A 15773-nucleotide genomic window follows, 5' to 3' on the forward strand; every position below is an offset into this window, starting at 1 on the left:
TATATATATATATATATATTTTTTTTTTTTTTTTTTTTGACTGTGAAGATAGGAATATTAATTATTAAATACTAAATTAAGGGCAAAATGACGCTGTTTGGGGGGTTTCAAATGGTAACGGAATTGTGGAGTTTTGAAACTTAAAAAACTAAAACGAAAGAATGCAAATTTTTAGATAATTAAAATGAAAAATAGTGAAATTTAAAAGGTGAGTTTTGGAGTGTGAACTTTTTTTGTGGTTAAAATATTATTTTGATGTCTAAATTTTACTAAAATTTTATTTTTTATCTTTAAATTATTTTTTTTATCTCACACTTTGTAAAGAGTTTTTTATTTTTATTTATTTATTATAAATAATTTAGAGAAAATAAGGATAAAAAAGAAAAAATTTCAATAGTTTAAAAACGAAAAATAAACTTTTAGTAAAATTTAAGGACGCAAAAGAAAAACATTTTTAATAGTTTAGAAAAAAAATCAACATTTCAATTGTTTAGGGGTGTTTGATACATGCACTTAAAAACATGTATTTTGTTGTTTGAAAATATATGTAGAAATACGTGTGAGTGAAAAAGTGTGTGAAAATACATGTAATATTCTTTAAAAATTGAAAATTATTGTTTGAAATGGTATACCAAACACCCCTTTAAAAACCAACAAAGTACTTTTTAAAGTTTAAAAATAAAAAACAAATATTTAGTAAAGTTTTGAAAACAAAATAATATATTTATTATTAATTTTATTATTATTATTCAGTCACAATAGAGTAATAGACAATGGCAAGGGTTTATGCTTAAACCCTAAACTAAAAAACCCCGTATCCCTTCCTCTGCAATTCTCTAAACCCCATTCCAATCCCACAAAATAAGTGAAAACCCAGAGGCTTCTCAATCGCTCAGCTTCACTGCTTTACCTCCACAAACTCTCACCTCCTCCTACTAAATTCTTTTCCCATTTCAAACGCTCATACTCTCTTCTTCTCTCTAACCCTTCACCTTCACCTTCACCACCACTACCATTACTTCCTTCATGCCCTTCATTTTCTTTGCCCAGGGTCAGCTTCTCTTGCCTGAACCCACCTCGCCAAAGACAAGCTAGACCTTTGGCTACTACCACCGCTGCTGCGGAAAGGAAGGGAACTGACACGTTTTTCGCCGATGAAGACGTGTCGTGGGCATCCCTGGGGGTGTCTGATAAGCTCTCTCAGGCTCTCTATAGTGCCGGCATCGATAGGCCCTCTCTGGTTCAGGTAGCCACACACACTCATCCTGGCCTTGTTCACTCATTTGTTGAATTATAGCAGGAATGTCAATGTTTTGTTTTTGATTGTTTTCGGAGAAATGCAAGGCAAAGAGGGAAAAAAAACGAATTTAGAATTGTGGGTTTTGTTTTTTGAGGGGAAAAGATGAAAATTTTGACAAATACGGTGTTTAATAAGCGAAACTTTCTATACTAGACTTGTTAAAGGCTTTGTATTGGATCTCTCTTTGTAGTTCTTAGGTTCCATTTGGTTTTCAGTAGTATAAATTGATTGATATAAATTTAACAACACGTGATGATGTAAAGTTTTGAGATTTTGCTAAAGAAAAACACATGATATTATGGATATGAAATGACATTTTACACTTAGTCATTTCAAATCCACATATTGATAATGCTCAAATTCCTTCATAAATTTCATTAATAAAGAAAATCCAATCATTTCATACTTTATTCTTTATTCAAGTCATTTAAAACTAAAGATTGAAATCCAAATCCTTGTGCATTTATTTTTTATGAGTTTAGTGAGGGTTGTTATTAAGATATTTCTATTTGAAATATAGGCTGCTTGTGTACCAGCTATACTTTCGGGAAAGGATGTGGTTGTGGCTGCAGAGACCGGTAGACAGTAAGAACTTATCAACATTACATGTAAAATTTTGGAATAGTAAAATAGTAAAATGAGAGAATAAAATGGTAAAATGTAATTTTATTAAGAACTTATCAACATTACATTAAGAGTGTGACATAGTTGACAATGAAGTAGTTCCTCTTTTTACACAAACATTTCCTCATAATACATCACCAAAGTGGATATTGAATGGACCAAATCAAAAACCTACCAACATTATGTTGAGAATGTGATATAATTGTCAATGAAACATCTCTTCTTTTCACACAAATCTCGCCTCCTAGAGTCACAATGCATCACCGAAGTGGATTGAATGGACCAAAATGAAACAAATGGACCAAATTGGACCGAGTGGGCCAAAGTAAACTGAAATGGACTTCAATAGTTCAAATGGACCGAAGTGGACCGAAATAAAATGAATGGACTCTAGTGGACCAACTGAAGTAAAATGCTACACTGATATGGCTCAAAATGGCTTCTCAAAAAAAAAAAAAAAAAAAAAAAAAAAAAAGATATGGCTCAAAATGAGTATAGTAACAATAAATATTAGGCTTAAACTTTTAGATATCATATAAATGATACCAATTATTATTTATTTTTTGCTATATATGTAGGTGTACAGGCTATACTTCATGATGATGAATCATCTTTTATTATTGAGCCATGATATTAATCAATTTAAAAAAAAAATAATTAGGTAAGACGGGCCGGGGTGATTCTAATATACAAAGTTAATTAAAACCCACGTGATAGAGTCACTCATGACTTTTTTTTTTTTTTTTTTATGAAACAAGACTCACTGATGACTTTAGGTAAATATTAATAATACCATTAGACGACGCTACTAATATCACCAACCTTTTTGTGGACTGAGATTTTTTCTCTGTTTGCAGGAATTTAATTTTGTAGCTCATAACGTTGCCTCTTGTTTTGCATGCGAGCTTCCAACCATCTCCCCGTTAACCTCTTTGGTTTCTATCAAACAGTAAGACATACCGATTCCTCTTTGCTTTTGTTTGTTTCTTTCTTGTTTCTGCTAAATGAATTCATTTATTCAGAGAAATAAAATCCAACGGATGAAGTATATAATTTATACAGTTTGGATTTAACAATGCTTGAATTTTCTAAACCCACATAATTTAATTGAATTTAAGTGCATAAATCCTCCTAAAACTGTTTTTTGGTCAGATCATCACTAACTTAGGCATGACAATGCTTAAACCAATGCCACACTAGTGCCACCCAAGGCAGTCTTTGTTTTTGTAGGTATCCATCCCATTGACAAGTTGGCTATCTAACCACCGGTTCATTATCATATCACGTGGATGGTTTCTTCTTTCTTTGTTATTCACCCTCACCCTTTCTTCCCAGTTCCCTCTAATCCTTTCCTTGCCATATATTTCTAGTGCTAAAAAAAATTATCATGCAGCGGAAATTGAGGACCAAAGTGAAAGCTCAACCCTGTAGTGACATCACTGTTTTTACTTGGATCCCTTTGTTTGAAATACATCGCTTACAAGGCTAGCATGCCAAAGAAAAATCCCTCTTTTTCTGACCTGTTGTTATATCATAATTCACAAGGAAAGCATGCCAAAAAACTCTCAGCCAACAAAGGAGTGAGGGAGGTTTCTGTTTATAATGGTGCAAAACCAAGCATGGTAACTCTTATGTACAGCATGCTTATGCAAACTATTCAGAGTTCACAGATTCCCTTCGTGTGGTTCAAGCCAAGGAAATCCCAGATACCTTCTCCTTTATCTCCTTTATCTCCTTCTCGGTCCACTTTAATATTGTACAAATCCTCAGATACCTTCTCCTAATCTCAAGCTGTCCTCTAGCCACTGATAAAGGAGAGCCCTCTGCAAAAAGTGATAGTACATAGATGAATATGATATATGAAGACAAAAAATATAATCTAACAAAATTATCAAATTTTCTCAAGAAACAAGTCAAAATAATTTATCAGAAACTACTTGATAGAGAAGTCCTATGGAGTTGAATGTTGAACTCGGCCTATACCTAACTAGAGAGTCTTGCCATGACATGTCCTTTATATTCCATGTTCCTGAAAAACAGCCTCTGAGGATTTTAACGTAGGCAATGTAGTAGTTTAAGTGTAACTCCTTAGACCATAACTGATTTCCCATAATTGAGGTGGGTCATTAAACTCAACTAAACAAGAGTCCAACATAAGATAACATAGAGGTAAAGTACACTGTACACCACTTTGATTACAATCTTTGTCAGCTGCTATGATTTTAAGCACACTTGTGTGCATTTTGCAAGCACAAAAAGGCCAGTTTTTTGGGCTTTCGAGCATATTTTGGTGGGCCCCATATTAAAAAAAAATCCCCTTAAGCAAACAGCAAATCGCATTCAAACTTCAATCTTAGCAAGCAAATTTAGCTGCTAATTTGGTCCTCCAGTAAAAATATTAATCATGAACTCTAACTAAGAAACTGAATGGAAGTAATAAAATTTTAAACAATATAATTAGACTTAAAGTTATATGTCAAACTTGTAAGCAAGCCCATATTAAATTAAATGATACAACAATGTAGGAATATGTAAACCATCATTCAAAATGAAGATCATGCTCAAACAGAGAGACAAGAACTGAGACTTACTCCCTTAAAGCGTTCCAAGCGTTCAGCGGCCACTTGTTTGAGAAGAGCTTCTGAGTTCATAGCAAATAGATGAGTGACCCTTTTGGATAAGCGCTCTTCTATTGCAGGCCCCATTTGCGCCAGTTTCTGCCTCCTAATCTTTATATACCCCACAAAAAAAGAGAGACAGAAAGATTTAAATGCAAATAAATATTGTGTAGCTAGGTGGGGTTTGTGATATATGGGCAAAACTGAGGTACAAATTCCTTAGTTACAATAAAATTCTTGCATTGACCAATACAACAAAATTAATGTTAACTTTCTCAAAGAGAATGAAAATAAATGCAGTTTATGTATGGGTTAGAATATAATTGGAGAAGCTAATGCAGAACACCTAAGATCTGTAAAAGTTTTGTTTGATCATATGATAAAACTAAGTGCAAAGGTGGATGGAGTTAGAACCTGTAGTCGGCGAGGCTGAACTCCATTTTGGACTAAGAAAACAACCATTCCTGCCAAAATCCCATCTGGGTCTTGAGGGGTACTTTTGTTTTTCGTTGTCTTTGGCGCCATTGCTATCAGTCTCTTTGCTTCTCCGACAACTACAAGCCAAGTGACTTTTTTTTTTTTTTTTTTTTTAAGCTAAGCCAAGTGACTTTTGTACATAGTAACTTGTAACCGAAAATGATGGTATTTTATTTTCTAATTACAAATTAACCCCTAAAATTTGGAGTAATTTTGATTTTGTTCTTTAAAGTTTCAATTTTTTTATTTGCCTCCTAATGTCAATTTACTACACAACAGTACTATACTTTACCAAATTGGCACAACAACATATTTGCACACCCTTCTCTAAATTTGTATTAATTTGATTTTAAACCTTCTATGTTTGTTTGAAGTTGTTTTTGATTAATTTGACACTTAACAGACAACTAAGCATGACAAATTGACGAAATGAAGTAAATCTAAACCATACCCAAGCAGAGCTAGACCTTTTGCTTCCGCCACCGCAGCTGCAGGAAGGAAGGGAACTGACACTGACACGTTTTATGCTGATGAAGACGTGTCGTGGGTATCCCTCGGGGTGTCCGATATGCTTTCTCAGACTCTCTCTATAATGCCGGCATTCTGGTTCAGGTACACAGACACACCCTGGCCTTGTTCAGTCGTCCGTTGAAATATAGCATGAATGTCAATGTTTTCTTTTTGATTGTTTGCGGAGAAATGAAAGGCAAAGAGGGAAAAACAACAAATTTAGAATTGTGGGTTTTGTTTTTTGAGGGGAAAAGATGAAAACTTTGGCTAATGCTGTGCTTAATAAGTGAAAAATTCTATACTAGACTTTTTAAAGGCTTTGTTTTGGATCTCTCTTTGTAATTCTTAGGTTCCATTTGGTTTTCAGTAGTATAAATTGATTGATATAAATTTAACAGCACATGATGAGGTAAGGTTTTGAGATTTTGCTAAAGAAAAATACTTGATATTACGGATATGAAATGACATTTTACACTTAATCATTTCAAATCAACACATTGATAAAGCTCAATCCCTTCACAAATTTCATCAATGAAGAAAATTCTATCATTTCATATTTTATTCAAGTCATTTAAAACTAAAGATTGAAATCCAAATCCTTGTGCGTTTATTATTTATGAGTTTAGTGAGGGTTGTTATTAAGATATTTTTATTTGAAATATAGGCTGCTTATGTGCCAGTTACACTTTCGGGGAAGGATGTGGTTGTAGCTGCAGAGACCGGTAGTGGTAAAAAAACAAGGATATTTGATTCCCCTGATCAATATGCTCTGCTCTGCACATGATGATTCTGTAACTACTGTTTCTGATCAAGAATCAATCCAATCCCAGAGGATTTTTCTTATTCTTTGCCCAAATGTGCTGCTTTGTGACCAGGTGGTGCGGATGGTGAATGTCTTTGTGGCGATGATGGTAAACCGTTACATAAAGCAGCTGTCTGTGATGGGCAGGTGCTTTATTTGCAAATTGTTCTTGTGATGGATATGGGCTAATAAGCCTTTACATGCATAGTGTGTTAATTGAAGGGATTTGGGTTCAGTTTTCTTTGGGGTATGTCTGTAGACATTTTAAGATTTTTTGGTTCTCACAAATAAGAAACTTTGACAGCGGGGATGGCCCGTTAACGAGCCTGATATTCTTGTGTAGACACCATCTGCTCTCTTGAATAATATTGACCCAGATAAACGCCGTTGTTTGGAGTTTATGCGTGGGGTAAAATATGTGGTATGCTTTTTGTGTAACTAACTTTGCGTAATTATGTTGTTTATCTCAATAATCCCAAATCTGATTTGGCAGAAAGATAACATAGGAGAGATCACATTATTTATAAGTAACATATCTATTTACTATAACTTGCAGGTGTTAGATGAGGCAGATATGCTTCTTTGTGGGGGCTTCCAGAATAAAGTTATCTGTCTATTAAACACGCTCCGTTTTGATGAAAAGCTACTGTCTCAGTAAAAAGAATCTGTATCTGAGTTACCAGTGGAATTGGAGTCTGAACCTTCATCACACTCTACTTTAGAGGATAAGGAGGACCTGCAAACTGACATCATATCAGAAGGGGAGGAAAATTCTGAGGATGTTCATGTTGATGACTTAGCAGAGGATGTTGAAGGTGGGTCTAATAAAACAAAAGACTTGAGGAGAGTGAGAAAAAATTATGAGAGCAGTAAACGGTACATTTGCGTTGCAGCCATGCTTACAGTAAATGGAAAGAAAACTGCTGGGGCAGTGTTGAAATAGATGTTTACAGATGCCAATTGGGTCAGTGGAAACTACGTCCATTGTCACAACCCAGGTGCCCCATCTATTTCTGGTTGCCTACTATTTTCTCTAGTGATATTCTTTTCCCCCTTGCTAGTAACACATGGTGAAATATTAGGATTACTGCTGGCTCAATGGAAAATTTTCGGTATCACAATGCAATGTGTGTGTGTGTGTGTATATATATAAATTATAGTATGTATATTAATTATAGTATGTACTATTTAGGACTCTTCCTATAAAGAGTAAGTGTATGGTGATCTAATGACTTATCTTAACAACAATTGCTAAATGCCAGTTCAGTCACTTACATTTAGCCCACTATAAGGCTGTTTACAACCATGCAAAAGAATTATATTATGGTGCCATAACACATGAAATGGCGAAATCATACACATGGTTGGAGATGTTTACTCCATGCACCATGTTCATATATGTATGCATATACGTCTACATCTATATTTCCATGGTGATCCTTTTGATTCACATTGTCAATGCCTAAAAGCTATCAGTGGGCATGAGTTCAGATTATAAATTTTGGACCACTTCAGGGCCAGTAAATGACAATTTAATCCCTTGCTTGGTACATTGAAGTATTCTGTAGATGAGCATTATTAATTTTTTTGCGTAATAACTAATAACGAAATATTGGATAATAGAATTGAGAGGGATAGGCAGGGCATATATATGAAATTTGTGATACATACCCATCGCTCCTGAACTATGTGGGTCAAAATTATGATATCTTCCACTTTAGCAGATCCTTAGCCAACTCATTGGCAATTTGGCAAATGATTTAATAATAGCTTGATCGCATTGCCAATCATTAGTGTAGAATTTCAGGTGAGGCCTTGCATGTTTGTTGGGTGGAGCCCCATAGGTGTACAGCCATTATCATGTGCTTAGCTCATGGAAATTAGTGTCGATTAAGAATGGGAGGCGTCAGGGGAGGGAATTTAACCTCAAATAATACTTCAGGTGGGGAAAAAAAATGCAACTCCGGTGATTTATGTTGAGATATATCTTCTTACGTTCCAGTTCTAGCCAAATAGCACGACCTTTTTATCTAGTAAAGACTTAGGGAACTCACGGTTTTCTTTTTATCTGGAGTTAACTTTCTTTGGTGGGTGGGGGGGTGTACACAACATAGCCCTGCCTTGAAGAGGCTTGCCGTCATAAAAAAGAAAAGAAAAAGTATTCTGCTAAATAACCTCTTTGGTGTTATGATGCATGTGGAAATTCATAAGAGTTGGTGATTATTGATTCAATTCCATTTCAGATTGAAGCAGAGGTGGATTGAAGTTACAACTGAGACTCAGGCGGATGAACTCATAAATGCTGTGAATCAAGGTTTTAAATCTAAAGCTACTGAATGCCGAACCATGGTGTTTGCAAATACTGTTGAGGCTGCAGAAGCAGTGGCAATATATTGTTGAAAGCTGGCATTCAATGTTACTGTTACCATCAGGATGTCTCCTTGGAGGAACGTTCCCAGAGCTCAACTGATCTCAAAGAGAAAGGTGGTATTCTTGTGTGCACTGATGCTGCTGCACGTGGTGTTGACATACCAAATGTCTCACATGTTATTTAGTTGCATCTCTTTTTATGAAATTAGCTATTCCTCCATCATGTATCTGGTTCGTTTTTCACAGGACTGAAAGCCTGCTAATGCTAGTTTTTTTTCTTTTCTTTTCCTGATAAGTACTAATGCTAGGTTTCATAGCAATGACAGACATCAAAAGAGCTTTTTAAATCATGAGAGTAAGCTCCAAGCACTTATTAAGCAACTATGTGTACTTTTACTGATTCTGATACATTAGAGTGGAAATTGATAAACATTAATTTTTTTAATGAGTGGTCACTAAACAATTAAGAGTCACTTTACCGACTCCATGCCATTAGAGTAAATCTAAGTAGGAAAACAAAATTATATAATTGTAAAAAGGAAAAAGGAAAAATATTTGTACATTTATATAAAAATGGTAAAATACACCTAATTGTAGACTTCCTATTAATTCAAGCAAGGTCAGTATCAAAGTGACATTTGCTTTTTATATGAGCATTCGCGTCAGGTTGTATAAAAATTTCTATCTATTTCTGTATAAAAACATTTTTTTTTTTTTTTTTTTTTTACATACCTACTTTTCAAAGCATTTTACATTAAATTATTTATTTTACATTACATTTCATTAAAAATATCAATCTTTTTTTTTTAAAGAAATGGTTTATTTTCCTTTACATACAATAATCACCATCTACTTTCTTCTTTCATGCTTGAGTAAAGAAAGAATAAACAACTAAATATAAAAATGAATAGTATAAGTGTAAATTTACACAATTATTATAGATGTGAGTTATTTTTAAACAAAATTGTATAAATTTTACACATATTTCTATTATATACAGGCTAATGTCAATACTCTTATAAGTGAACCATAAGCCTGGCCGATTCCCATTTCCTCCCTACCCTCTTGGCTAGATACGTGTGTTTTTTTAAGCCACATGTGCCTTTGATAAGATTTTTTTTTTTTTTTTTTTTTTTTTCTCGTATCTTTACTGGGAAAAAAAAAACCCTCAACTTTCTTAAGAGTTTGGACCAGGTTGAATAATATCTCATCCTATGCCAATCCAAACCCATGACCATTGTGAATAGCCTTTAGCTCCTGTCCAAACACCATTAGGTAAGAGATCTGACTATAAATATAAAAATAATAATAATAATTTAACAAGACCCGTCTTGTTGATTGAGAGCGAGAGAGAGAGAGAGAGAGAGCGTGTGTGACGGCGGGAAGCAGCGATGTCCTTGATGCGTTTGAGAATCAGAAGTGCCTGCCAATCTTTGCGTTTTCGTCAACTATGTACATCCACATCCAAATCCGATACCACCCACCACTTCCTAATTTCTACCTTCAACAGAGACACATTCCTACAACACTTGTTCTCCATCCCAATAATCCATCAAACACTCTCTCTGGGATCCAAACCCACCTCACTCCTCACACCCACACTCCGTTTGTTCCATCCCAAGGATCTCAAAATTTCTCAATATCTCAACCCCTTTTTTCTCCTTCACCCCAATGGCTATCCCCATTCCAGTCACACCCCTATTCTCACCTATAACCCTTCCACCCAACAAACACTAACTCTTCCCCTTGATCCTCATTCACTCACTCCTGATACAGATACCGCTACTTTGTCCGTTGATACACATTTTGGCTTCGACCCTTTAACCAAAACCCACAAAGTGTTACGACTTAAATGGACAGTTGCTATTCCAGAACCATATCCTAGAGTTACTCAAATGGTGTGCACGGTTTTGACACTAGGCTGCAGCAGCAACGGTTCGTGGAGAAAGGTAAAGATAAATCCTGAGCTGCCTTTTCATTCTGTCAAGTATATGAGTGTTGGGAAGAGTGTGTGTATTAATGGTGTAATACATTGGCTACCACAGTATGGGAATTCTATTGTGGCTTTTGATCTTAAAGACGAGGAATTTAGACTAATCCCACGTCCCCATGACTACAAAGCTCAAAACTTTATACTGCCACTTAATCGATTAATTGAACTTGGTGGATGCTTGGCTTTGGTAGCTGACAAATACAAATATGGTAATCGCGATGATGATCCCATTTTGCAGTTGTGGATACTAAAGGATTACCACAATCATGTATGGGTTAAGGAGGAATTTTATGTTCCATTTTATTGGGGGGATTGGGAACTTTTTCCTATTGGGACTGTTCCCTCTGGGGAGATAATACTTAAGGCGCTTAATTATACTGGCGGGGTGATGTTCTATGATATGGAGGGACAAGATTTCAAGATGGTTGATATAACTGGCTTACCTGAATGGGTTTATTCAAGTTGTTCTGGAATTAACACAACCGTTTCTGTTTATGAGGGCTAGTGAAGGTCTAGGAAATGGCCTCAAATTTGAGATTTGCATGAGAGCAGCAGAGGGTTGAGTATGATGGAGCGTTCTATGTAAAAGGCCCATTTGATATAATATGGTGTGTATTTATTGTGCTTTTCCTTAGCTATGTGGGGTGTATTTATTGTGCTTTTTCTTAGCTTTAAAGATGAGTTCTTCTTATGGTTTAGCAGAACTTACTAACCAAATTAGATACGTCTAGTTTCGCCATGGATAACAATGAGAATTGATGTTGTCAGTAGCATACAACAAGCATCGTCAAGCTTTTAGTCCTAATATTGTTTTTTATTTTATTTTACTGACAAGTTATGCATCTAACCTTCATCTTCTTATTAGTAGAAATATCATTTGAGTTAGAGTTCATTGACATTATCAAAGACACATTATGAGTTATGACACTTACATGCACCACATAGAATCTTAATAAGTGCTTCTTGGTTTCACTATTGTAGTGGTTATCTTTCTTTCCTATAATAACAATTGTAGTGATTATCTTTACTTATAAAAAAAAAAAAACAATTGTAGTGGTTATCTTTATTTCCTATGTTGCACTTGAGAGGGTGAAGTGGCTATCATTTTTCTTTTTCTTATGTTAAGCATGAATTCAAGAATTTGGTCGGTGTAACTTGTGTTGAATTTGATACAGAAGAAGCCAATGGCTTTGACTAAATGGCTAACTTGTGTTGAATTTGATATAGAAGAAGCCAATGGCTTTGACTAAATGGCGCATTTTCTGCCCTCACAAGTATGGGCTGGTGGGTGAGGGTTTAAATTCCCTCAGATAGTGAGTATTACAAGAAGAAAGATGAATTCTCAATTGTGATTCTCTTCATGTGAAAGCAAAGTCCTTAAAATTAGTTTTTAATGTTGTTCCCTAGTATATTGCCTTAATGTATTAGATATTACTTAGAAGAGTTCTAAGTTGTAAATAAAATCGCTAGAAATTTGTGGACAAGAACAAATTGAGAATTTTCCATTATATTTTATTTGGTATAATTGAGTTTTATTGTGTTAATTTGAAATGATTAACCAGGGTTGTTATATATATATATATATATATGAAGAATTGACTGAAAATGCAATAAGGTTTTTAAATTCATACAAGATGAATTTGATTAGAAATTTACAATTATTTTTACATTGAAGAATTTCAATGGAAGAATATATTTGACTGCAACTACAACAACGCACAGGCGAATGCCAAGTCAATGAACTAATTGAAAAGGCAATATTTCTCTAGTGTGATGCTACTACTGTTCCCTAACCTCTAGTATTCAAAACCCCAAGACCTAAAGTGTGTTATTTTTTGGATGAATCAAGTGAATTTCATTGGAGTTCAATAGATTATGTCTAAACTCATGTAGCTTCAATAGATTATGAACAGTAGCTAATGATGGGATACTCACTATTGATAACCTTATTGAGAAAGGTTAGTTTTTGGTTAATAGGTGTTGTTTGTGTCGTTGCAATGGGGAATCAGTGGACCACCTTCTTCTTCATTGTAAGTTCTCTCATGCCTTATGATGTGAAGTTTTTGCAGTGTTTGAGATTCAATGGGTAATGCCAAGGTCAGTGAAATCTTTTTTATTTATTTAGAGAAACTAGTTTGGAAAGCATCTTTCTATCATTTGGAACATGGTCCTGGCATGTTTAATGTGGTGAGTCTGGCAGGAACGTAATGCCCGCATTTTTTAAGACAAGGCGAGAACTTTGGAACATTTAAAATGTTTACTTTTTCGTACTCTGTTTCTTTGGGCTCGTATTTGGGGGGTGTACGAACTATATTACTGTAGCTAATTTTTCAGTTTCTATTTCCTTTAGCTCTTGATCTTCTTGTATTTGTTTCATTGTTCAAAGTGTTCACCATCGTGAACATGATGTTCAAATTTTTTCAATAAAAGTCTTATTACCTATCAAAAAAAAAAAATCAAGACTTTGCATTGGAGGCATGCAAATAGGTTTGAAATTGACACTTAGTTAAAGAACTTGACAAGTTTGTGAGGGAGTAATTAGGTAGCATATCTCGTTGCCTTTATTCATTGAGAATTTTTGGGTGGACAACATAAAACATAGCTTTTGTCCCTTGAGACTTAAGCCTTCTGATGTCACAGTCCACATTGCTGTCTCCAACTAATTTGACAGCAGACCAGAAACTCAGTTGTCTTACTTGCATTGTTGCTTTGGTCTCCCATAAGCTCTTTAGCATACCTGCAAATTAAAATCTACTAGAATATAGTTGTTCCTTGACTTCCTTCAAATAAAGCCTGGTCTCTATTCTTTCTTACATATGGACCATTGCAATAATGATATTTGCATTGTCATCAAATGGTACTTAAGGTTATTGTGCTTCATGTAACAAGATTCTCAAGTCTCAAACCATTGTTTTATGGAACTTTGCTGTAGAAGACTTGTACTTAAAGTCAGTTTAGATACAAGCCAAACTGCCCTCACTAAATTACAATGAAGCAATAAATGATTAATGTCTTTATTATTCTTATCGGACAACACATACTTTGTATGTACCTTCATGCCTCTTTTGACGAATTCAACATGAGTTAATAAGTAGGAAGGGAAGGGCATTATTATGGGTGGCAAACTTGGACACGACCCACGAAAATGACACGACATGACACGAAATTACACGACACAACACTACACTTAAAGTCAATTTAGATACAAGCCAAAATGTTCTCGCTAAATTACAATAAAGCAATAAATGATTAATGTCTTTATTATTCTTATCGGACAACACATACTTTGTATGTACCTTCATGCCTCTTTTGACGAATTCAACATGAGTTAATAAGTAGGAAGGGAAGGGCATTATTATGGGTGGCAAAATTGGACACGACCCACGAAACTAACACGACATGACACGAAATTAGCAGGTTATGAGTCGAGGTTTAATGGGTTCATGTCATATTCAGGTTGACATAACTGACCCGTTTAAGAAATGAGTTGGGTTAGTGTTTAATCCATAGAACCTGTTTGACCCGTCTGACCTGTTTAATTAAATGAGTCATATTAGGTTTGAGGAATCTTGACCCTTTTAATAAACAAGTCGAATTAGTGTTTACGTATATAGTCGAATACTCATGAGTTGACTTGATATGAACCCAACTCGTGAACAAGAATTGCCACCCCTAGGCATTATGTCCTAATTTCCACAAGTTGTGCTTTGTTAGCTTATAATTTGGTAGCTTATTTGCGTAAAGCTATTTTCCTCCTCGTCCTTGCAAATAAGCTACAAAAACCTAATCTATGGCATCATTTTCATGATAATATCACTCTATCATCAGACTAAAACACCAATTAGATTTTGGTGTAAGTGGGAGTTTGAACCACAAATCTTTTATTTGACGACAAGAGATTTTACCGATTGAACTTATTGGAACCACACTCCTACAGTAACATTAAATCATTTGTTGTTGAGAATCAATCTATTGTGTGCAGTCTCTTGAAAACCCAACCATTCAACTCATTATGTTGTCTTCTTATTGTAATGTGTTATTCACCTATATTAACTGAGTAAGAAATATGGTACATATACCTACATTTACCTACATTTACATGGTAGTTCTACAATGTAATGTAGACGGACGAACTCAAATACGTGAATGGAGAATTGATATGACATCAATTAAGGTGGAGCCAAGTAACAAGAGCAACTCATAGCCAGCCATAAACATGCCAGGATATCTGCTCTTTATCATCAACAGTTCTATAGACACTAATCCCTTCTATCTTTGTTTAGTAGGAAAAACTACAAAAGAAGCAACTTATGTCATTAGAATGCAGTAGTCAGGTAAAGAATGACTTTAACTAGTGTGAGAATTTTAGTCCTGATGTGTTGCCTTGGTACGATCATATTCTGTATTCTAAATAGCTTTATCTTGCAGTTCCAAAATGGGATGCATATACCCTTCAGAGTAAGTGATGAACAACAGCTCCAACCATTATTGTGGATGCCTAATAATGAAAGTTGGCATATGATTTTTCCCAAGGGCCCAAATTTGCTTCCCCATAGGTGAGTGTTCTCCTAAAAAGCAGTCTTCGTGCTACTCCATGCAGATCTGTGTATGAAATGGTAAAAAAAAGAAAAAGTCATGTCTTGTTTTTGGATTAGATATTATTTTATAAGAAGCATATGATAGGGTGAATGTTTAAACACAATGTATAATGATAATCATGATATTCCATAGAAGAATTCATGATTGATGCCTTAATCTAATATTTGTCGTCAAATCAAGCTGTTGTTTCTTATAGGCATTTGGAGTGCTCTGCAACTTCCCCCTAATGGAGTTATTCTGGCTACTTTGGCACATGTAAAAATTTCAAGATTCCTAATTCTGGGCAAGAAAATAGCATGCTAAATCAGTTAACTTACTCTGCTTCTTTGAGGCTACTTTTGACTTCTAAGTGTCTTTCCAAAAATGAACTTGGTAAAATATAATGTGATTTCCTTATTACATTTCAGAACAATTTTGCAATGTAATCTAACTTGATCTTTTTTAATTTATATATGTGTGTGGGTGTGTGTGTGTGTGTGT

At 34.8% G+C, this 15773-nt stretch overlaps 2 protein-coding genes and 1 pseudogene across 7 annotated transcripts in view; 2 read left to right on the plus strand and 1 right to left on the minus strand.

The window, feature by feature from the left end:
• LOC126718585 (uncharacterized) overlaps positions 1–15773 on the minus strand; it is a 42275-nt gene that overhangs the window by 4698 nt on the left and 21804 nt on the right. The gene's annotated exons all lie outside the window — the stretch shown is intronic.
• LOC126719853 (DEAD-box ATP-dependent RNA helicase 22-like) lies at positions 866–8886 on the plus strand (annotated as a pseudogene).
• Positions 10011–15738, plus strand: LOC126718588 (F-box/LRR-repeat protein At2g40920-like). Of its 6 annotated transcripts, none has more exons than XM_050420883.1 (4): positions 10011–11302; positions 12672–15028; positions 15123–15250; positions 15474–15738. In XM_050420883.1, exon 1 carries the CDS (start codon positions 10093–10095, stop codon positions 11197–11199), a length of 1107 nt encoding a protein of 368 aa, XP_050276840.1. In that variant the 5' UTR covers positions 10011–10092; the 3' UTR covers positions 11200–11302; positions 12672–15028; positions 15123–15250; positions 15474–15738. The 6 variants fall into 6 exon arrangements, with proteins under 6 accessions (XP_050276840.1, XP_050276838.1, XP_050276839.1 ...); XM_050420881.1 differs by having other exon boundaries at positions 15490–15738; XM_050420882.1 differs by having other exon boundaries at positions 12672–12724; positions 14819–15028; positions 15123–15738.

The sequence above is a fragment of the Quercus robur genome, chromosome 3 (assembly GCF_932294415.1).
Source record: "Quercus robur chromosome 3, dhQueRobu3.1, whole genome shotgun sequence".
NCBI classification, from domain to species: Eukaryota; Viridiplantae; Streptophyta; class Magnoliopsida; order Fagales; family Fagaceae; genus Quercus; species Quercus robur.